The 23,721-nt window shown below is 34.8% G+C and overlaps 2 protein-coding genes across 2 annotated transcripts; both read left to right on the top strand.

Annotated features, from left to right (window-relative positions):
* The first annotated feature begins 384 nt into the window (after nucleotides 1-384).
* Nucleotides 385-1,866, top strand: LOC147390229 (homeobox-leucine zipper protein ROC2-like). Its single transcript, XM_086460014.1, has 5 exons — nucleotides 385-533; nucleotides 711-922; nucleotides 1,004-1,121; nucleotides 1,204-1,377; nucleotides 1,459-1,866. The coding sequence occupies exons 1-5, from the start codon at nucleotides 474-476 to the stop codon at nucleotides 1,549-1,551; spliced, it is 657 nt and encodes a 218-aa protein (XP_086316140.1). The 5' UTR covers nucleotides 385-473; the 3' UTR covers nucleotides 1,552-1,866.
* An 18,125-nt stretch (nucleotides 1,867-19,991) lies between these two features.
* Nucleotides 19,992-21,543, top strand: LOC147390228 (homeobox-leucine zipper protein ROC2-like). The gene is made up of 5 exons (XM_086417175.1): nucleotides 19,992-20,266; nucleotides 20,449-20,639; nucleotides 20,720-20,837; nucleotides 20,920-21,096; nucleotides 21,178-21,543. The coding sequence occupies exons 1-5, from the start codon at nucleotides 20,207-20,209 to the stop codon at nucleotides 21,268-21,270; spliced, it is 639 nt and encodes a 212-aa protein (XP_086273301.1). The 5' UTR covers nucleotides 19,992-20,206; the 3' UTR covers nucleotides 21,271-21,543.
* Nucleotides 21,544-23,721: the final 2,178 nt, after the last annotated feature.

The following is a 23,721-nucleotide window of genomic DNA, read 5'->3' as shown; positions in this document are numbered from 1 at the left end:
AGCCGATGAAAACCCTCCCACAAACTTCTATATAAGAAGTCGACAGAAATATAGAGATTCATTTCACGAATCTCTAGGCAAACGTTACTGCTCCTTGAAACTAATCCTACCTGTCTTTTTGGACACTTGTAATACCACAACCAACCTTGCTCAGGCGAGACAGAGAAACCAATGAATACCCTCCCACAAACTTCTATATAAGAAGTCGACAGAAATATAGAGATTCATCTCCACGAATCTCTAGGCATACGTTACTGCTCCTTGAAACTAATCCTACCTGTCTTTTTGGACACTTGTAATACAACAACCAACCTTGCTCAGGCAGGATAGAGAAGTCAATGAAAACCCTCCCACAAACTTCTATATAAGAAGTCGACAGAAATATAGAGTTTGTGTCGAGTAAAGTTAGGGTTTGAGTTGAGTGAGTAGCCCATAGAGAATTTTAGGCTTCTTGAGGAAACTAGGCCAGCATTATGGAAAGGAACAAAAATGTTGCAGAGATCGGTTCCTTTCCAGGATCTGAAGGTGGTCCGGTAAGCACTCTGATCTTTCTCTAAATTGATTGGGTTTGTAACCTATAAAACACAATCATTTGTGGGTTTTATTTTGGTTTTGTCTACTATTTCTTCTTCTACCTGTTTTATTTTTAAACTTTTTTTTTTTTCTATTTTGTAAATATTTTCCTTGCAAACATGGTGGATGGTGAACAGAACCTGCTGGAGAATCACCAAAACTCCATCCGAAAGGGAAAGGGAAAGGGAAAGAGAAAGGAAAAGGAAAAGGTGGTAGCAGACAAATCAGATGGCGAATTAAGGATCGATCCTGTTAGGGCATTGACCGAAGATCCAGATACTAACATGCAGCCTCCACAAAGGAAGCTATGCAAGAGGCGCACCAAGCATCAGATTGAAGCATTGGAAGCGTAAGTTCGTGAAAAACAAACCCCATCTAAATTTTCTTAAGCTATTAACATTTTAATCCCATGGCCTTGTATTTGTTTCAGTGTCTTTAAGGATTTCTCTCATCCAGATCAAAAACAAATTTTAGAGCTGAGTAGTGAACTAGGGTTGGATTCCTTGCATGTGAAATTCTGGTTCCAAAACAAGCGAACCCAGATCAAGGTAAAGCACTTCTGCATAAGGTTGGCAATGTTATGCTGACACATAATTAATTTGATCTGATGTCATACTTGTTTTCTCACAGAAACTGATGGAACAACAAGAGAATGAACAGTTGAGATCTGAGAACTCCGACCTTAAAGCGGAGAATCAGTTGTACGAAAATGCGCTGACTGAAGGATTGTGTCCCACCTGCGGAAATCCTACCATGACTGCGCGTGAGAAGTTGATGCAAGAGAACTGTTTCCTGAAAGAAGAGGTAAATTACTGTTCTTCAATTATTCTTTTATAGGATCAGATGTTGATCACCTAATTAAATTATTCTTTTGTTCATTTACAGTTCCATAGGCTTTCGACAATTGTTGCTCAGTTGGTTGGTGGGGCTATGGTCTTTTATGGTGCTCCTTCTCAGAATGCTCCTCCACCAAATTGATTGATTTTGATTTGTAAGAGAAAGAAGTAGATGAGACTGGCCGCTCTTGCAGATCCTTCACTGGGCTATTTGTTAGGCAGTTTTTTTTCTTTTCTTTTCTTTTCTTTTTTTTTCCTGTTTGCTTTTTTTGGGGCAGTTGTTGGTTGTTGTCAATGGTGTCTGTTTCTTCCCTTCATCTTTCATGTTTGTGTCAATGTTTGAAGGTTGTAGTTGGTGCTGATATGTATATCCACCACCAAACCTTACCCCCTATCTTTCAAAGAAATTTGGAATTAAATGGCTTTGATTATGCTTTCAAATATCATGTTTATCTGATTTTCCTTTCTTATTATTTATTTCTCTTGGCATGTTGATTCTGTTTGCTATCCAATATTTCTATTTGCAATTATTTCTCTTGGGAGATAAAAATGTGATCTTCAATTATACCGAAAGCAAGACATCAGGCCAGGATGGGTTTTCTCCTATATTTTACGTACTTTAGGGACATTGTGGGAGATGATATATGTGAAGTAGAGTTTATTTATTCTTTTTTTTCTTTTTTTCTTTTTCTTTTTCTTTTTCTTTTTAATCAGTGAACTGGGACATTATGTAGCTTTAGCATATTCAACTACAAGACCAACCTGCTCCATTTTCAATTCGATAACATTAGAAACATGATGAAATGAAGTAGATTCTTTTAAGTGTAGAGAACTTAGTGTGGAAAATCTAAGAACCTAGAAGGAAAAATGGCAATCAACTCTAAAAAAATCACATAAACAACACAGTCATCTGTCAAAAAAAATTTCCTAAAGAATTAAGAAATGAATGTATTGATATAAAAATTGAGGGACTTGTCCTTTGTTTACAAGACTAACAATAGGCAAAGAAGGAGTATCCCCTATAAAGTATTTTGTTACAGCACTAACTAGGGAAATCATTCATATAGTTAGTAAATCATCACATTGTCATTTGAAAAGACTTGTGCCAACATATCAGTGTGGAGATTACTGATGATCGTCGCCACCACTCACAGAGAGAGTCTGCATTTAGAATACTCTAGAGTAGCAAATATCCCTGATAGATAGAAGCAGACTTCGGTGAAAACACAGTGTCATTCTAAGATAACGAACTACACAAGGAAGGGTCTGGCCACATGAGAGTGCCACACATCACTGTGCAATACATTTGTATGAAGTTCCTTATGTATTTGTTGACAATGGAAATACCAAGAATGTCTCGCCCAATGAAATTAAATTGAGAATTGTATCTAAGGTTTAAAGGTGAAGATTTTCAGCCAACCAGTCAAGGAATCAAGGGTTATGTCAATGGTAGCCGTGACATGATCAAGAGGAACTTCATGGCCCTTACAATTTATGTAGGAATAATCAACTTCCTAGTTTCATTTCAACTCTTTGATATACAGTCCTCATTCAATATATATGTTATTGGAAAGGCCACCCATGCCTCCATCTGATCAAGGTGATCTCATCCTCCCTCCATTGGAATATCAAGTTCCTTACAGACAACAATTTCACCCTCACTTACCTGGTGTGTGATGTGCGGACGTTGCACATGTCCCGGGACTAGTCCTTGGACAAGACCATGGTCTATGGACTGGGCAAAGCCAAGATACGGGCCTGGTCTGCTGTTAACAGGGATATCAAGTTATCAGGAAAAAAAAAAAGACAGCTCAAAAGGAAGTTCCCCTGTAGGAAATTCAACTAGAAAGCCAAAATTAACTATTAGTTAAGTGGGCTTTGAATTAGAAGAAGTCTATCAACTTGATCCTGAGGAACCTGAAGAGGAAATCCCTTTTTTGGGGGAGCTAAGGTAATTGATTAACATACATAAAGGAGTACAAGGAGCACACCCCAATGCTACATATATAGTTCTGGCACTTGGAAGACCCAATAAATCTCCCATAGATGATTATCGATCCAAGAAAGGGAAGACTGTCAACAGATTGAAAAGAAGAAAAATCCTTAGAAATTGTTTGATTTCATAAAATTGCTTATGCTTACTAGAGCTAATTACACATCTTTACTATTAAGATGAGAGAAGGTGGAATAGGAAATGGTTCAACACCAAAATTGGAGTGGCCATAAATGCCCACTTTTATATTTAAATTTAACATGATCAAGGTCATTTTGGTATAAAAAAATTAAAAAATAAAATTGCAACCCACATTGATATAATTGCGTTGTGATCAGGGTCTAGAAAGTGGTTTCTAGAGCCCTTATTGCATGAATTTTACAAATAAATTGCATGTTAAATACCTTTATTAAACATAATGAATTGTTAGTCCATATTTCTCATAGATTTTCATTAAATAGTGCACATTGGAATTAATTGCTTTTAATTTTATATAATAAGAAAAGATCATAAATTTCCAAGAATAATTCAGAAAAATTGAAGCATGCATTACGATCAAGGACCTGAAAGCAATCAACTGACTAAGACTCAAGTCCTATGGGCCTAGGTTGACCGGCACCGCCTAGGTTGGCACGGTCAAAGCAGAGAGTCAACCCTCGAAAATTTTATTAAAGATTGGCAGCTGAAAAGCATTTGTAATGAATTAGGGTTGAAGATATCTAGAGAATTAAAATAATAGTAACTTTTCTTTTCTATTTTTGTTCTTAGTTTTCTTAGAGGAGTTATAATCGAAGAATCTTTGTCGATTTCGAAGTTCAAAAAACAATAAAAGACTCACATTTCTCTCATCTCTCTTCTTTCTTTTACATCATGTTTAGTTTACTTTATTTTATTGTTCTAGCAATGATTATTGGCTAACTTCTCCGTTAGATCGATTGAGAAAATTGGAACAAGATTTTTATCAATATTTTTACTATTCTCATAATAAGTGCTTAATCATTTTATTGTGATAGGTTTTACATAGATATGTTCAGATTTAATATTGATCGTTTCTCAAAGTTTTTATGGTTCATTTTTTGATAAGTTCAAGATTAACCATGCTTCATAGAGAACATTAATACTTATCTCATGATCTTGGCTTAATTTATTAATCACATACTTTCAATTTCTTTTTTATTGTAACTATTTGATTTTTCGATCCACAAACATTAACTTTGTTTAGTGGATCAAGATAAATAGAGGATCAAAAATCATTGATAAAATTTGTGAAGGTGGATCTGACTAATCTATACTTCTTCATCATATTTAAATATTTTTCTTTTAGTACTTTATTTTAGATACTTTCTCTAGAGAACTATTTTTAATCATTTGCATAAATTAAATTGGATTTAAAGTAAAAAAGATTTATGGATTAACATTGTCTCTATGGATTGGAACTTGTTTGCTAAGGTATTTGTTCTTTTATTTAAATCATAATCTACAGCTCGAACACGTTGCTTAGTTTTCAAAATCACAGAAGTTTTCACATTCCACCTTCTATTTTTACTATGTAATCTTAAAAAACCCTTTAATGAATATTTTAAATTACAAATAAACCCTTTTGATACATGTGTGTTTGCACATGCCACCTTCTAGTTTATTTTAATATCAAAGAAATGATCCTAAATGGGGAATAAATCCTTCAAATGAATCAAACTCTTAATGGAAAATAATCACAAATTAATAATATTTGCCTAAAGATAGAATTCCAAATAGGGAACTAACATTTTTAATTGAAACAATCTAAAAGAAGTAAATAATTGGGAAAGTATTCCAACATCTTTTTTTTTCTGTTGGCCAGCAAGGGGTCAATGGTTAATTATGGTGAAGGTGAGTAAAACAGAATATGAACCTAGGTGATGGGATCAACTCTCCTCAAGCCTTTACAGGCCACTCATATCCTAACACCTTAAAAGTCCTTTGTTACAACAGAAATGACAAAATGAAATGAAGGATTGATCTGATTAAATACTTCCATGGGTTGTTTGCTTAGCAAAAAAATAAATATCACTATGAGAATCGATGGGTTTATACAATTAGGATTTGTTTAGGCATGAACCCCTTAAGGTTTAGGACTTATTCAAGGTTTACATAGTGATCGGGGTCTAGGAAGTAGTTTCTAGAGTCCTAATTATATAGACTTTACAAGTAAATTATATATTAAATCCTCTAATTGAATATAATTCATTGTTAGTCTATATTTATTATTGATTTCCATTCAATTATGTATTTTAGACCTAATTACGATTATTTATATGTAATAGGAGAAAGTCGCAAAGTTTTAATGTGAATCAGAAAAATCCGAAGATTCCACCATGATACAAAATTGGAATAAGACCAAGGACCAAAATACAGGCCTATTAGGCCCACATGGACTGCAGTGCCTTGGCCAACTTGGGCAGCGTGATTGTGTCGGTGGTTAATTCCTCCAAATTTGAGCAGGAGTTTGACAACTACAAATACTTCGTATTGATGAAGGGTTTTGAAGTTATTATATTTACAAAAGATTTTCGAATATTAGAAACCCTAATCTGGTCTCTGTAAATAAGAGACTAGAGCCAAATCTAATCTCATCTCCTCTAAATCAACATCTCTCCTTCTGTTGTTTTAGTTTTAAGTTTTCATATTTTCTTTCTTTATTTCTTAGTTTCAAGATTGTAAGGAGACACTATCAATTTCAGATCTAGATTAATAAAAGAATATAATTTTTCTTTCTCTCATCTCTTTTATTTTTTTTTATTAATTATTTTTGTGATGTTTCTGAGTTAAACCTCCATTAGAGAGGTCAATGAAGCCAATGGATTATTTTAATTAAAACTTGCATATGAATCCATGTTGATTTTTTTTATTATTGATAAGTTGAAGGATCCCACCATGGAACACTATTAACGAGTATAGATACAAATTAAGTATTCCTCAACAATTCTCGAAAGTTCTTGAGGAACATTACATATATCTTCAATAACGAAAAAGTCATCTGAATAAGTACCCAACTTCGCTAAATAATCCGCTGCCCAATTTGTTTCTCTCCACAAAAGTTCAAACGAACAACTCACAAAATTTTGACTCTATTCTACAATTTCCAGCAACATTTCCTCATATTTCCATGACAAAATGATTTCATTCTTTCTGCATTTGATAGGGTATAATGAATCGGAGGAAATCAGAATACGATTCATTCCCCACGCTCTTACATATCTCATCGCTTCTAATATTGCTTGCAACTCAATTTGGATAATGTCATATGCAGAAATATTGCTCCAGCCTGCAAAAAGTAATGTCTCATCGTTGTTTCTGCCAATAAACCCCAAACCTGAGCCTTGCACTGATAGAATTCTATCAGTATTAATCTTCACCACATCTTCCTCTGGTTTTGACCAAGATATGAGTTTTAAATTTGAATTAACAATGGAGTAGCAGCAGCTCCAATTGTTTAAAATCTGCCCATATATTTGTATAAATCTTTCCTCAATGGATAAGCCATCAAACCGATTTTGTATCACCTTTCCAACTTGTTTCAAAACAACTTCCTTTCAGGATTTAATTTTTGCAAAAACTCTCTGATTTCTTCCTTCCAGCAGTAGTAAACTACTACACAAAAAGAAGCATACAGCATTCGCTTTATCTGTTTACACTGAAATCGCACACTCTTTATAATCACCTAAATTTTTGCCTCTATTGATTCCATTCCTACTCAAAAAATTTCAAACTTCTTCAAACACTGAACGTGAATTGATTTAGACAAGTAACGCGAGATCACCACCCCCATTCTCTTAATAAGAAACGTGAAAAGAGGAAAGAAAAAAAATCGAAACCATATTTCTATAAAAGGCTCTCAAGCTCCTCTCTCTCTTTCTCTATCTATCTCTCTCTCATGACCTCCTCTTTCTGATCTCTGCTCTCTCTCACGACCTCTTCTCTTTTGGCTCCACCTCTCCTTACGTTTCTACAGTTTGAGACCCTATCTATCTCCTCTTGCTCCTCTCCATTTTTATTAGTTCACTCTTGGTTTTGGATAGCAAAAAAAAAAAAAGCAAAGAGAAAAGAGAGAAGAGTGACTTACCTAGCTGCACTCTCTACGTTCTCTTCTTCTCTCCCATGCCCTCTCTCTATTGGATTCCCTCTCTCACGCCCTCACTCTACTAGATTCCCTCTCCCACGCCCTCTCTCTGTTGGACTTATTCTCTTCTATGCCCTCTCTCTCGGACCAGCCCTCTCCCCCACGTCTCTTTGCTAGACGTTTTTTTGGCTCCCCACGTCTTCCTCAAGCTCTCTCTACTCTCTCTACCCACGTTCTCCTCTACTCCTTCTCTCCCATTAAGCCACACAACAACAAAAATAAAAATAAATAAAAAAAAGAGCAAGAGAAAATAGAGAAGAAGAAAAGAAAAAATAAAACTCATCATTATCTTCAATCTCCTTCTACTTCTTTTTTCATTCCACACAGCAGCAACCTCTTCTTGACCTCATCTTCTTCTTCCACCTTACCTATGCACATTGGCAGGCCGTTTTCAACTGCCTTCTTCTTTTCCTTCATCGCAACGCCTTCATTAGTACCCTCCTGCAGCATATTCACCACAACACCCTCCTACAGCACAATCATCTTCACATTCTCCTCAGACTCTCCACAACACAATCACATTCATCTTCCTTTCTCTCTAACTTTCCCCAGTACAACACGGTCGATTACCCATCCTCTCTAAACACAGTACTTGTAAGTCGTCTTGAGTTACACATAAAAGAACGCACAGGAGCCATAATTTTGTGGTGGAGGTAAGTTTAGTTTATTTTATGTTATTTATTTATTTTATTTTTTTTCTTATTTCTCTTGCTTTTCTCATTTTTTTATTTTGTATGGATGATTATTTGACTTTTGTTAATGTGTTCATAATGATCATCACGTTATTTGAAAATTGTGCATATATGTGTGAATCGATGATTCATTGATTTGCCATGTGTTCATAAATTATTGGATTCAGAAATTTTGCATATGTGTATGAATTGATAATTCACCGATTTGCCACATGTTTCTAATTTTTAATTTTAAAATTTTACTTATGTGTAGAATTTTTGATTTGTTGATTTGTCGTGTGTTCATGATGTTTTGATTTATGAATATTATGTGCATGAATTCTCGGTTTGTTGATTTGCTATGTATTCATGAAGTTCTTAACTAGAAACTTGACATGTATGAATCTCTAATTTGTGAATCTTTTAACATGTTCATAATTTTCCTGATTTAATCATTTTACATGATTTTAATTTTTGCTAATTTCGAGGTTCATGTTTCTTCATAATTTTCATATTTATAATTTTGTACGATATTGAATTTTGCCGATCTATTGAGTTGTAATGTGCCCGTAATTTTCTAATTTGAAATATTTCATATTCATAATTGTTCTTTTGGAAACTTTCTATTTTGAAAAATTCGTATTCGCAAATTTCTAATTTGAAACTCATCCTATATTTGTAGTTTTCTATCTTAGAAAATTCATTTTTATAAATTTCTAATTTGGGAATTCATCATATTTGTAAATTTCTTATTTTAAAATTTTTCCCAATTTGAAAACTTCATAAATTGCCAATTTAGACATTTCACTTTCATAGTTTTCTAATTTGAAAATTTTTACAAATTTTTGTTTTATCCTATTTGGAAAATATATGCATATGTTTTTTTTTTTTTTTTTTCTAATTGATAAATATTGCCATGTAAACTTTAGAACGTATGATATGATTTAGATTTTTTCATTTTGTGCAAAATTCAAGAAATTATGTAATAATTAGAAAAAAATTTGCCGTAAGATTTGTTTAGCAAATCCGATATAATTTGGTGATGATTAGACCTTACTTTGATTTTAGTCTGTACATGTTGATTGTAGGATAATTTTGGATCGTAATAGAGACCGATCATCTCGATCAAGCGGATTCAGTGTCTAACACCTTCCGAATCCTATAATCTGACCCCTTACCCATTTCTCTTAGGAAAATGCTGAAATAACACTGGGTATTTACTGCGATTCTCACAAGTCTAACGTGGGATGTGCACATAACCATAGATGTGTTTTCTCGTGATACGAATAAAAATATCTACGGTTATGTATGCATTTCCACGTCAAAATTGTGAGAATCATAGTAAATACCCTGTGTCGCCCCAGCACTACTCTTTCTCTTATCTGTGGGCCGATCCAGATTTATTTGGAGTTATTTTTGGTTCCTAAACCTAAATTAGACGGCGACTTCCAATTCTTAGAAAATCCCCCATTTACCAATCAGACTCCTTTAAACTATATAGTGAAAAGGAGTCGAGGCGATTTCAGTTTCTATATTCCATTTTAGTTTGGTTTAAATTTCTTCCTAAAAACTATTTTAATTTGTTAACTTTGAATCCCAGTCGATTTTGAGTTGAAAGAATTGTCGGATCAACGTTATCTCTGTGGATATATCCTTGCTCACCGAAGTTTATTTTTTGTTCATTATTTTATCATCAATTTACATTGAACACATAGTATTGTAGGATTAAGACTTACAGAATATACTTTTCTTTAAAGTTTTTCTTTAGGGTTTAAGCTTTTATAGAACAATCTACCATTTTGAAACTTAAATTTATAAATGGTAGGTTGAGTTTGGCGTTCACAAGAAAAAATTTGAGGAATTTTTCCCTCTTCTTTGAACACAATCCCAGGTGATCACGCATTTCCTCTCTTTGATCGATTAAAAGCCCTTCTTAATAATCTGTTACAACCTTGCTTCACAACTTTGGAAGAGAAATTTTTTCGATAGAAATTCAGGATACAATGGCTCAAAGAGGGAGACAACAATACCAACTTTTTCTATTCCAACATCAAATCAAACGTTGCTAACAATGGTTTGACTAGTCTATACAATGACCAGAGAAGTTGTCTAAAAAGTGAAGATCTTATGGGGATTGGGCTGTAGAGTATTTCTTTAAATTTTCAAGGTACATTCTCCTATTAATTGCCCTTTAATCCCTTTTCAATTTAGGCTTGATGAAAATCATTCTGATTTTTTTCTCGGCTCCAATAACAAGGGAAGAAATTAAATATGTGGTGTTTAATTTCCCAAAACATAAGTCTCTAGGACCAGATGGTTTTACCTCTGAATTTTTCACCACATATTGGGATATTATTGGGGAAGATGTCACTAAAGTTGTGCTTAATTTTTTTTCACATAGCAAGCTTTTGAAAGAGATAAATGGCAATGCTACCCTTATTTATTTAATCCTAAAGGAACCTAATGCTAGGACCTTGGATAAATTTCGACCTATTTATCTTTGCAATTTTCTTTAGAAAATCATCTTGGAAATCCTTTCTAACAGAATTGCAATTTGTCTTCCTAGTGTCATTAGCCCAAATCAGTCAGCTTTTGTTAAAGGCGGAAAAATCCAACATAATATTTTGTTAGGCCATGAAATGGTTCGAAATATGCATCTTAGTTTCACTTCCAAATTTTTTTGTACCAAGATTGACATTTGAAAATCTTTTGATATTGTTAACTGGAACTTTCTCGCGTCTGCTTTAATCCAACTTAGTTGTCCTAGAATTTGGGTGGGATGGGTAATGGAATGCATTTCTTCCCCTTCTTTCTCAGTTGCTTTTAATGGTACTAGTCATGGCTTCTTTTCTAGTGAGTGTGGCATTCGTGAAGGTTGTCCCCTTTCTCATTATTTATTTACAATTTCCATGGAAGTTTTCACCTCTTAATTTGTTGGATTTAAGTATTAATTCATGGGAGCGAAATTCCAAAAAATCAAAATTTGTTGGGCGTATCCCATTTGATTTTTACAGATGATGTCTTACTCTTTTCATCATATTCTACTCTTTCAACTTCAGGGATTAAAAAGTCCTTGTCTCATTTCATTTCTGGTTTTGAAGTTAAAGATAGGAAAAGTCAAATCTTTTTTGGTGAATTTTGTTCTTCAATAGACAGGATTTTGGAAATCCTGATCAATTTCATGTTGGGTCTTGATAAGGTCCCAATAATCTCATTTTGGGACCTTAATTTCATCAAGATTATCATCGTTTAAATGCTAATTCCTAAAATAATAATAAATTATATTAAATCCCAAATTAATGTGGCTAACAATAGTTTGTTACTAATTTCAGGTGAAAATGGTACATTCAGAAACCAACAAAAGGTGTAACAACTACGGTTACAATATGCGAGCCGAAAGGAACTTTCCAGAAAAACCTCGATCGATTTGGGCGCCACGTCATCGCGCCGCGGTTAGGCTTTGGTGCTCCGCGGTGATTTCGAGGAATTTGTCCTCGAGATTTTCACAGAAGCTTCCAATTGCTTCGGTGGTTGTAACTGAATGGGTCGTTCAAAGCGAATCATCCGAAAAGTTGATCCGATTACCCGAATACGAACATTATAAATTTGAGGGTTGATTTCAAAGAAGGGGTCCCCTCTTGGGTTCCTCTTGAGCCTCTTCTTCTCCCCAATTTTTCTGCATAGTTCCTAGTTTTTCTTTTAGAGAGAGTGTTTTGTAATAGTGAGAGGATCAAGAGTTGATTGTATTAGTTTTTCCCCCATTATTTCTTATTGTAATTCGTTGGAGAACCATTTAAAGAAGGAATCACAAGTTGCAACTCTGTTTTACATTCTCCTCTCCATCTAGTGTCTTCTTTATTTTCTTATTGTTGCAACCATGACCCTTGCTATGAGTGGCTAGATCCTCTTTAGAGAGATCAAGGATGCCGGAGCAAGTTCATTCTACTCATGTTATTTCAATTCTATATTTCTATGTTTAATGTTAAATCTGTGAATCTTTTCATGATAAGATCATCCAATTTATACTTTCATTTCAAGCTTTGATGAGTATTACTTAGATAAGTTCAAGAACACTCATGCTCTGTGATGAATGGAAGCATAAGGCGGATAATCTTGCCTAAATCAGAGATCTTCATGGATACTTTTGGGTTCCAATCAATGGATACTTTGAATCATCTTCCGATCCACGAGCAATGACTTGCTACGTGGATTGAGTCATATTTAGAATTAATTAGCATTTTGGATGACTTGCAATGGTAGACTTAAGCTCTCTAAGCCCTTTCTCACTAGTTTCAATTTCTTTTTCTATTGCTAATTTTCATTTTCTAATTTGCAACAAATCTGTTTTGTTTTAAAAAAAAATATGTTTTCTAATTCTGTTTTGGCATTTTTATCCGAATGAGATTTTGAATCCAAACTGTCCCTGTGGAACGAATTCGACTTGCCCAAAGTCTTAGTTCACATCTCTATCTCTGCATCTCTATAGCAAGATTTACAATCGATCAGGTCTCTTCCTATTCAATATCTGGGTCTTCCCCCTTTTTCCTCTAGAAAGTCTTTTTCCCACCATCAACCTTTGATTGATAAAATTTCTAAGAGAATTGACGGTTGTAAATCCTGACTTCTATCTTTTGATGGACGTATTGAGCTTAATTATCAAATCAGTCCTTCTATCCTTCCAAATCTATTGGTCGGTGCATTTAGTATTACTTCCAAAGTCTTAAAAACAATTGAATCCATTCTCGCTAAATTGCATTGGAATGGACCTTCCCTAGTGCTTTTCCATCATTTGATCAAGTGGGATTCTTATTCCAAACCCTTAAATGAAGGGGATCTTGGTTTAAGGAGACTAAAGGATTGGAAAAATGAAACTCTTTTGGAATCTTAATTTTGACAAATGACTCCCTTTGGGCAAATTGAACTCATCAAAAATATGTTGGAAATAATAAGATTTGGACTTCTCAACCTATTCAAAATGCTTCACGGGCTAGGAGATGTATTATTCATGGTAGGGAATTAGCAAAAAACCCATATCAAATGTCTTGTGGGAGATGGATCTTCAATCTCTCTTTGGAAGGATCCTTGGCTTGAAGGAGGTTTATCTCCCAGTTTGGGAATCATATTATTCATCAATTTGAGAGCCATTCAAGTGCAACGGTAGCTTCAATAGCAATTGAAATCGGATGGATTTTGGTCACCCACATAATGCAAGAATAAGAACAGTGGGTTTTTTAATTTATTCTCAAAGACTTCCAAAGAATGGTAAAAAGGATAAATTTATTTGGGTTCCAACTACCGATGGTAATTAACTTCTCTTCTTAAGGAGAGTGCGAAGCAATTAGAGCTTCGAATATTAAACCGGCTTGGTGTAAAATCATTTGATGTAAAACTCGAATCCCACGACACTCCTTCATTTCTTGGTTGGCAGTTCAAAACAAGCTTTCAATAGTGGAAAACCTTATCAAAAAGGGTTTTCACTACATCTCTAGATGTGCCCTTTGGCCTTTGGAGTTGAATGATCTTATCTTTTTCGAAAGCCAACCCAGCCTTTGGATTTGGAAAACTATTGTTCACAGATTTAGCACTAGCAAAAATAGTTCCGGTTCCACTGTTGAAGAAGTTTTGTTCATTGCTAATTTTTCTTTCCCTAGCCAAGAAGTACATGATTTGTTGAGTGTAAGTTTTTGCACTACAATATATCACTTACGGAAAGAAAGAACAGAAGAATTTTCAATGACTGCTTTCTTCTCAAGGAGGAGATTCTTCATGAATTTCGAATGATATTCAAGGGTTTTTCGAAGGAACTACCATTTTTTATGTTTCGAGTGGTAATTTTTTTACTCCTTGGAATTGCACAACCATTCCATCGCCTCCCGAGTTCAAATTTTTTTTTGGACTGCCCTGAATAATGGTTATGTTAAAATATACATAAATATACGACTTCTCCAAACTGATATTTGATCGAGAGTGGGTCCTTTGTAGTACATGTTCCCTACAATTCCCTGTAGTGTAATTTGACTGTTGAGGGAGAGCCCTATCACATGTCCACAATATCCCCGTCATTAAAAAATTGGATGTCATGGACCGTCCATTTTCAAAGCCCTCATCAGACTTTTAAAATGATTTTTTTCTCATTTTTTTTAAATCCGGTCTACACAATGATCCATACAACCCTAAGGTGTTAGAATTTGTTTGTAAGTACTACTTAAATGTCACTACAGGATACTACAGGAACACATACTATAGAGGATCCGCTCCCTATTTGATTCATCGACTTCAACACATGCTTTCAAGTGGGATCTCTTCTATTAACTCCACCTCTATCCACTTGTTTACCACTTCCTTTAGCCATTACTAGCATCCACCGTCAATAATAAGAAAATGAAAACACAAAACAAGATAAAAATATGAGATTTATTTTTTAATTTTTGAAAAAATTTAAAGAAAATGTATATAATAACCACATACCCTAAATACCTAGTAATGTTTTGTTTTGATGATTCTATTTGACATGGATCTTCGTTAGAAACTCATAAGAAGCGAGAGAGTTGAATTTGGATAATATAAAGAAGGACTACTTAGCTAAGTGGTAAGACCTTAGGGAGGTTGCTCCCAAGGTCTTAGGTTCAAACCTCTTGAACCCCTTTGTGGAGGGATAAAATCGTCTTCTATCCGGATCGTCCATTCACATCATCAATGCGTATCTCGAGGTGAACACGTGGCATCATTTAAAGAGAGTTTTACCTTAGTAGGGAAGATTTCAAAGTTAAAAGGATTATTCTCCTTGTTATATAATTGTTAATTTGGATAAGGGGCAAGGTGGTCAAATTGTAATTAATTAGGGTTAAAACTTTAATTAGGATTTCTCTATTTAAAGGGTTGGACGCTATTGTAAAGGGGGAGAGGAGGTTATGTAAATTTAAGATCTATAGTAAAACAGCTCCTTGAGCCCGTGGACATAGGCACGTTTGCCGAACTACGTAAAAAATCTTTTTGTGTTCGTTCTCTTTTTCATTATTTTTTCTATTATTTCTATGATTTATTGGTGAATAATTTTACTAAAAATTAAATCTTGAGGTCAATCACAAAAATGACTTCCACACCCTTCTTATGCTAACAACTAACCTCATCAAGCCCTATTCTTTCAATGCCCTATACTCGCTGGATCTGGAAACAAAGTTTGAAAAAGTTTGAAATAATTAGAATAGGAATGGGGACAATAGAAGATGAAGTGCATGTGATCAAGAGTGTGCGATTTCAAGAAAAAGAGAAAACGCAAATGCTCTATTCATTGTTCTGTGCAGTGATTTACTATTGTTGGAAAGAAAGAAAGAAATCAAAGAATCTTTGTTGATCTTATAGCATCAAAGGAAATGGTATTGAAACAGGTGGGAGAGGCAATAAAGAATCGGTATGATGGATTAACTATTGAAGACATCTCTACACAAGTAAATGTTTAGATTTTGAATAACTGGAGCTGCTACTATTCAGTGGTAAACCTAGTCATAAAGCATTTATTTTCGGCAACACTAGAAGAGAATGTGGTGAAGATCAACACAGATGGGGCTAGATCGATGCATGGTGTGGGATTTGGATTCATTGGTAGAAATAACGATGAAAATATCCTATTTGCAAGCTGGAGCAACATGAATGCAGAGAACATTATTCAAATTGAGCTTCAAGCAATATTATAAGCAATGAGATATGCAAGAACGAGGGAGTTCAAACGAATTTTGATTTCCTCAAATTCGTTTTACTCAATCAAATGCATAAAGAATGAAATCAATCCATCATGAAAATATGAGGAAACGTTGTTGGAAATTGCAAATCAAACCCAACTCTTTGATGAATGTTCTTTTAAATTTCGTTGGAGAGAAACAAACAGGGCGGCTGGTTATCTAGCAAAATTGGGGTCCTTCTCGAATGATTTTGATGTTATTGAAGATATGACCAATGTTCCTCAAGATCTTTTGCGAATTGTAGATGAAGATTTAACTTCTATTTACACTCGTTAGTAGTGTTTTTAAGGGGGGAGGGGGGGGGGGGGGTCCGTTATCAATCATAAAAAATAAAAATAAAATTAACCCCACCAAGCCAAAAAAAAAAAAACTTAAATTAATATTAAAGCACAATGAAGAATCTTTGTGTAAGTAGAAAATATGGTTTAAGAGGAAAAAAATTGAGATTTATCTCTAAATATTTTGAACAGCCCAACTTGAAGAAATTTTAATAAATAAATAACATGAAGATGTGTAATAAGTAAAACAAAGCAAGAAAAAAAAATAAAGAATTAAAAATTTGGAGGTTTGATTTGATTTTTTCGAGTCAAGATCGAGACTTAAACCTCATAAGTCTTAAGCCTTTTTAAGTTGAGGATTATGACTTTTAAGCTTTGAGGCATGGTGACGAAGTCTCACCTTGAGGCGTAAGAACACCAAAATAACAAGTTTTTTTCTACTTTTTTTGATTGGTAAATAGGAGCTATAAAGGGCCCCACCCTTTTTATTTATGGAGGATAAATCCTTAAGAAAGTACACGTCAAGTCCTCAAGGACGATAAGAGACAATTCATGAAATAACAGCCCTTCTTGAAAATCCATAGACGAAAAAATCCACATAGTGAGTAGCTGTGAAATCAAACAGCCAACCTCCTTTGAAGGAACACATATTCTGAAGATTGGTCAACTCAGATGCGAAAAACAACTAGCATATATATATGAAAAAAATGACATGGGAGCTCTCATACTATGACTTGTGGATGCACAGCCCATATTTGACAAAATGTTTATGGGACGAAGCATTGTCCAGATGGAGAAATCAATTACTATAAGATGTTATGATTTTCGAAGTTTTGGAAGTTAAAAAATGACTCATTGTCAAGAATAAAGACGTAGCATTGAGGTAAAGTATTGAAGAGTCAACACTGGCTCTTTGACTCAATCAAAAGTGAGTTTGCTTTTGCTACTCCTGCTCCAGTGAGGATCTGCAAGAGAAGGAGCTAGTGATCGATTCTTCAGTCTCCCCCGAGCAGCCGGCCAGGATTTCTTGTAGCAGTAGAGTTGCTTAACACCCACCATTAGCTTTTACTGAAACAGCCTTCGAATAACTCAATATAGCTATCGGGGTCTAAAAGGTGTCTTAGATTCGACTTTTTATGATCGTAATCAGTACGAACTTACAAAGTCGCTCTTAGAGAGAGATTTTTTCTTCTTTCTTTCTTTTTTTTTTTTGCTGAGCAAGCAAGGAAATTGTATTAGATCAGTAAAAATTGTACATAGGGAAGCCCCTAACGATTTACACAACGAAACTCAGGAAGTTTAAGCTTATCACCAAAATAAGCATTTTTTACAATTAATGGCAAATCTGGAACTCATTTGAAGATCAACGATGAAGAATTATAAGTTGTAGCAGCAACAAGGGTGTCTGCAGTTGCATTCGCCTCTCTCCTAACATGATTAACCTGAACGTCGATTTTAGAAATCAGCTTCCTAGCTTTATGCACCCATTGATCTAATCTCCAAGGAACTCTGTAGAAGTTATAGAGTTTAGGTGCATGGATAGAGTGCAAGTTATTTTTATTGAGTTTTTCATCTCTTTCATTTATTTTGGTGTGGTGTTCAACAATGATATGGTTTTTACAGGCTATTGCTCCTAAGGTGTATCATGCAATAGTGCTGTCGAAATTTCTATTGAAATTTGTGTAACATTAGGAGGAATGAGACATTACCATACTTCATTGTGTTATTGAACAATTGGTATCAAGCTACACCCCTCAAAAAATGGTTGTAGAGTTGTTTTCAATCGTTATAACTTACACCCACAAACCCTGGCATAAGTAAATGACACACATGGAAACCTTAATACAAGTCATACACTCAAAAACATATTAACTACCTATATCTCTTGTTTTTTTAATTAGTTTAGTAGGAGTTGGTATTTTATTCACAAGGGATAATTGAAACTAATTGTCTAAAGATATGTAACCTAGACATACCATTAGTTTTCTAGTGGTTATTAATACTAATAAAATATTTAATTTGGAACACTTAATGGTACTACCATTTTTATCTCTATGGTGAATTTTATCTCTTTTCATAGATTATTGATCTCTATTATTAACATTGAAATACTCCAAGCAAATAAATTGTAAATATTAAAGTTTTAATTAGAGATAAAGAATAATGTATAGTACAGCTTTGCTAATTTCCAAATAGGGCAATAAATTAATGTATTTTTATTGATAAATTGGGGTGGAAGGGTCCCCACCCTGAAACAAAGATCAACGAGAATAATTACAGCATAAGTCTTCAATCAAAATTCTTGTTAACTCCTATGCAATAGGCCTCCTCAGTTACAACAAATTCCTCTCCAAAAGAACCCAACTTTGCTAAGAAGTCTGCCGCCCTATTAACTTCCCTCCAAAAGAATTCAAACTCACATGTTGAGAAGCAAGTAGCCAACAATTGAATTTTTTTTTTATTTATTGATAAGCTGGGGTTGATGGGGCCCCTACCACTACTATCGAGTGAAAATACACGTTAAATCTTCCTCTACAATTCTCACAAGTTCTTGAGGAGCATTAGTTGTGTCTTCCATAACATAAAAACCATCTGAGAAGGAATCCAACTTTGCAAGAAAATCAACTACCCTGTTTGTTTCTCTCCACTAAAATTCAAAGGAGCATTCCTCGAATCATTGGCTTTGCTCTACAAATTCTAGCAGCACTTCTTCATACTTCCATGAAGTCTTGATTTCCTTCTTAATGCACTTTATAGAGTATAAAGAATCTGAAGAAATCAGAATTCTTTTAACTTCTCTTACTCTTGCATATTTTAAAGCTTCTGAAATTGCTTGAATCTCTATATCAATAATCTCTATATTGAATTTCCTTAACTAGATCCAAGTATTTTCATGAGCTCTCTGTTATGTAAATGTTTTGTATTTTGTTGCGCGACTCACAGCTACGAGGAATTTCAGTTTTGAGGAGCTTCACATGTTTTGGTAACTCTCGGTTATATAAATAGAGATTTCTAGGGCTATTAAACATATGAGAAAATAGTGATTATTCTTATTTTATTCCATGGATATTGGCACATTGCCGAACAACATAAATCCTTGTGTTTTGTACGATTGTGTTATCTTTGCAATTTCGAAATTTTTCACTCTCAATCTCCTTTTTAATGCATTTGACTGAATAAAGAGAATCCGAAGATAATAACACCTGAGTATATCCCTTTTTAGTGAGCAAATTTCATTGCATTAACAATATCATTCTGTTCTATTGTGATGATGTCCTTCTCCTCACAATTACTCCAACCCGCAATAAATTGATGTTACTCATATCTAGGTGGGTTGAAGATGATGAACTAATTCGTGGAAGAAACTAACCCAAAAATCATTTAATTTATATAATTCTAAAAATTATTGAATTTCTTTTACGAAAGTTATCCAAATTAACCAAATAAAATGGAATAATTGTCCAGACCCGACCCACCTCTCCAAAACGAGTGCTTTTCGTTTCATTCAAAGATTCCATACAGGCAACTCTTCTTCGAACTGGTTTTCCTATACACGTGGTTTTGCAAAACCACCATTCAATCCAAATCTTTGTAGTAAATCTTTGAAAATCTTTCTCTATTTTAAAGTTTCATATTTTTTTGTTTTTTTCTGTTGGAGGGGGAGAAAGTTGGTGAAGTTAGATTTTCAGTAAATCTTATTGGGCGTTAGATTCATTTCCACGAATATCTAGGCATACGTTGCTGCTCCTTGAAACTAATCCTACCAGTCTTTTTGGACGCTTGTAATACAACAACCAACCTTGCTCAGGCCAGATAGAGAAGTCAATGAAAACACTCACACAAATGTCTATATAAGAGTAGACAGAAATATAGGGTTTGTGTCGAATGAAGTAGTTTGAGTTGGGTGAAGTACCCCATAGAGAATTTTAGGGTTCTTGAGGAAAGTAGGCCAGCATTATGGAAAGGAACAAAAATGTTGTAGAGAACGGTTCCTTTCCAGGATCTGGAGGCGGTCCGGTAAGCACTCTGATGTTTCTCTTAATTGATTGGGTTTGTAACCTAAAAAACACAATCATTTGTGGGTTTTATCTTTGTTTTGTTTTGTCTACTATTTCTTCTTCTACCGGTTTTATTTTTGAACTGTTTTTTTTTTCTATTTTGTAAATATTTTCCTTGCAAACATGGTGGATGGTGAACAGAACCTGCTGGAGAATCACCAAGACACCATCCAAAAGGGAAAGAGAAAGGAAAAGGTGGTAGCAGACAAATCAGAGAGCGAATTAAGGATCGATCCTTTTAGAGCATTGACCGACGATCCAGATACTAACGTGCAGCCTCCACAAAAGAAGTGCAAGAGCCGCACCAAGCATCAGAAGGAAGTATTGGAAGCGTAAGTTCGTGAAAAACAAGCCCCATCTAAATTTTCTTAAGCTATTAACATTTAATCCCATGACCCTGTATTTGTTTCAGTGTCTTTAAGGATTTCCCCCGTCCAAGTCAAAAACAAATTTTAGACCTGAGTATTGAACTAGGGTTGGATCCTTCGCAAGTGAAATTCTGGTTTCAAAACAAGCGAACCCATATCAAGGTAAAGCACTTCTGCATAAGGTTGGCAATGTTATGCTGACACATAACTAATTTGATCTGACATCATACTTGTTTTCTTACAGAAACTAACGGAACAACAGGAGTGTGTTCGGTTGAGAACTGAGAACTTCAACCTTAAAGCGGAGAATCAGTTGTACAAAGATGTGCTAACTGGAGGATTGTGTGCCACCTGCAGAAATACTACCGTGACTGACATGCGTACGAAGTTATTGCAACAGAACTTTGTCCTGAATGAAGAGGTAAATTACTGTTCTTCGATTGTTCTTTGATAGGATCAGATGTTGATCACCTAATTAAATTATTCTTTTGTTCATTTACAGGTCAATAGGCTTTCGGCAATTGTTGCACAGTTTGTTGGTGGGGCTATGGTCTGTTATGGTGCTCCTTCTCAGAGTGCTCCTCCACCGAGTTGATTGATTTTGAGTTGTAAGAGAAAGAAGTAGACGTGACCGGCTGCTCTTGTAGATCCTTCACCGTGCTATTTGTTAGGCAGTTTTTTTTTTTTTTCTTCTCTTTTTTTTCCTGTTTGCGTTTTTTTTGGGCAGTTGTTGGTTGTTGTCATTGGTATCTGTTTCTTCCCTTCGTCTTTCATGTTTGTGTCAATGTTTGAAGGTTTATAGTTGGAGATGATATATATCCACCAACAAACCTTACCTCCTGTCTTTCAAAGAACATTTAGAATGAAATGGCTTTGGTTATGCTTTCAAATATCATGCTTATCTGTTTTTCCTTTCTTATTATGTATTTCTCTTGGCATGTTGATTCTGTTTGCTTCCCTATATTGCTATTTGCAATTATTTCTCTTAGGAGATAAAAATGTGATCTTCAATTATACCGAAAGCAAGACATCAGGCCCGGATGGGTTTTCTCCTATATTTTAGGTTCTTTGGGGACATTGTGGGAGACAATATATGTGACGTAGAGTTTATTTCTTCTTTTTTTTCTTTTTCTTTTTCTTTTTCTTTTTAATCAGTGAACTGGGACATTATGTAGCTTTAGCATATTCAACTACAAGACCAACCTGCTCCATTTTCAATTCGATAACATTAGAAACATGATGAAATGAAGTAGATTCTTTTAAGTGTAGAGAACTTAGTGTGTAAAATCTAACAACCTAGAAGGAAAAATGACAATCAACTCTAAAAAATTCTTATAAACGACAGTCATCTGAAAGGAGGAAATTTCTTGTCAAGATTCTCTCAATCCTTCGTCAGATCGAGTGGGATGTCCGACATGTTTTTAGAGAGGCTAATACAATAGTGGATGCATTAGCGGTCTACACTTCAACTTCTAAAAGTTCTGGAGTGTGTTCTTCTGTTAGTGCTTTATCTCTCCTAGCCAATAAGGCCTTTGTGGCAGACCAAATGCGCCTCCCAATGCCTAGACGGTTGTATGTTTGGTTCTTTATTCTTTTTTTTATTCATTGCCTTGCTTGCCTAGCCACAAAAAATATATATAATATTAAAATTGAGGGACTTGTCCTTTGTTTACAAGCCTAACAGTAGGCAAAGAGGGAGTATCCCCTATAAAGTATTTCAATATTACAGCACCAGGGAAATCATTCGTATAATTAGTAAATCATTCACACTCTCATTTGAAAATTTGAATAGACTTGGGCCAACATATCAGTGGGAATTACTGACGATCTCCACCACTCACAGAGAGAGTCTGCATTGAGAACACTAGAGTAGCTAACATCCGTGATAGATTGAAGCAACTTCGGTGAAAACACTGTCATTCTCAGATAACGAACTATACAAGGAAGGGTCTAGCCACATGAAACTTCTACTCCACAATTGTACGAGGTTCCGAATGTATTTGTTGACAATGGCAATACCCAGAATGTCTCGCCCAATGAAATTAAATTGAGAATTGTATCTAAGGTTTAAAGGTAAAAATTTTCAGCCAACCAGTCAAGGAATCAAGGCTTATGTCAATGGTAGCCGTGACATGATCCAGAGGAACTTCAATTTATGTAAGAATAATCAACTTCCTAGTTTCATTTCAGGTCTTTGATATTCAGTACTCATTCAATATATATGTTATTGGAAGGGCCACCTATGCCTCCATCTAATCAAGGTGATCTCATCCTCCCTCCATTGGAAGATCAAGTTCCTTAAAGACAACATGTTCAAAAGCCTTTGGGTTTTCCACACCTCAAGAGGTGTCTTAGCTTCTGTGTTTGGCGTTATGACCGACCTCCTTGGCTGATGACTTCATCTTTCGCTCTTGGTCCTCAGCTTTTCTCTTTGGTTATGTCTTTATTCACTTCCAGCTTCCCGTTGGAGTTGTTGTGGCTCTCCTTTTGTTGGTTAGCTCGACCCTCCTTTGCTAGGGTTGATTCGGTCAACTCCTTATATTAGAAGACTTGACTTTGAACTATGTCTTTTTGCCTCCTTCAGTTTGCTGATTGATCGATTGTAAAACTTCTTGTGAAAATGCAGAGATATAGAAGTTAGAATGAGACTTTGGGCAAGTCGAATTCGTTCCACAGGGACAGTTTGGATTCAAATGTTCAATCGGTTAAAATCTAAAACAGAATTGGAAACAGATTAGTTTTAAAATAGAATTGATTAGTAGAAACAGAGAAGCAAAAAACAACTAATTTGTAAATGAAATTGAAACTAAAAAGAAAGATTGAAAATCTAAGAGAGAGAGATTAGAGAAGTCAAGTAAGCTTTTGCAATGAATCCATAATGTAGATAAATTCTGAATATAACTCAATCCATAGAGCAAGTCATCAAAAGATATTCATGAAAACACTAGTATGATTGAGATTGCCCAACTTATCTTCTGATTTTTCACAGAGCATAGCCATTCTTGAACTTATCTAAGTAATGACTATCTAAGTTGGATCAGAATTA

This window comes from Akebia trifoliata, chromosome 11 (assembly GCF_017979445.1).
Source record: "Akebia trifoliata isolate Shusen 1 chromosome 11, ASM1797944v1, whole genome shotgun sequence".
NCBI classification, from domain to species: domain Eukaryota; kingdom Viridiplantae; phylum Streptophyta; class Magnoliopsida; order Ranunculales; family Lardizabalaceae; genus Akebia; species Akebia trifoliata.
The sequence above is the reverse complement of the archived record's forward strand: the minus strand, read 5'-3'. Positions and strand labels throughout refer to the sequence as shown.

Coding starts and splice junctions, on each gene's coding strand:
- LOC147390228 (XM_086417175.1), top strand. CDS start 20,207: ATGGAAAGGAACAAAAATGTTGTAGAGAACGGTTCCTTTCCAGGATCT. Junction 20,267..20,448: donor CAGGATCTGGAGGCGGTCCG/GTAAGCACTCTG, acceptor GATGGTGAACAG/AACCTGCTGGAGAATCACCA. Junction 21,097..21,177: donor ACTTTGTCCTGAATGAAGAG/GTAAATTACTGT, acceptor GTTCATTTACAG/GTCAATAGGCTTTCGGCAAT.
- LOC147390229 (XM_086460014.1), top strand. CDS start 474: ATGGAAAGGAACAAAAATGTTGCAGAGATCGGTTCCTTTCCAGGATCT. Junction 923..1,003: donor CAGATTGAAGCATTGGAAGC/GTAAGTTCGTGA, acceptor TATTTGTTTCAG/TGTCTTTAAGGATTTCTCTC. Junction 1,122..1,203: donor ACAAGCGAACCCAGATCAAG/GTAAAGCACTTC, acceptor GTTTTCTCACAG/AAACTGATGGAACAACAAGA.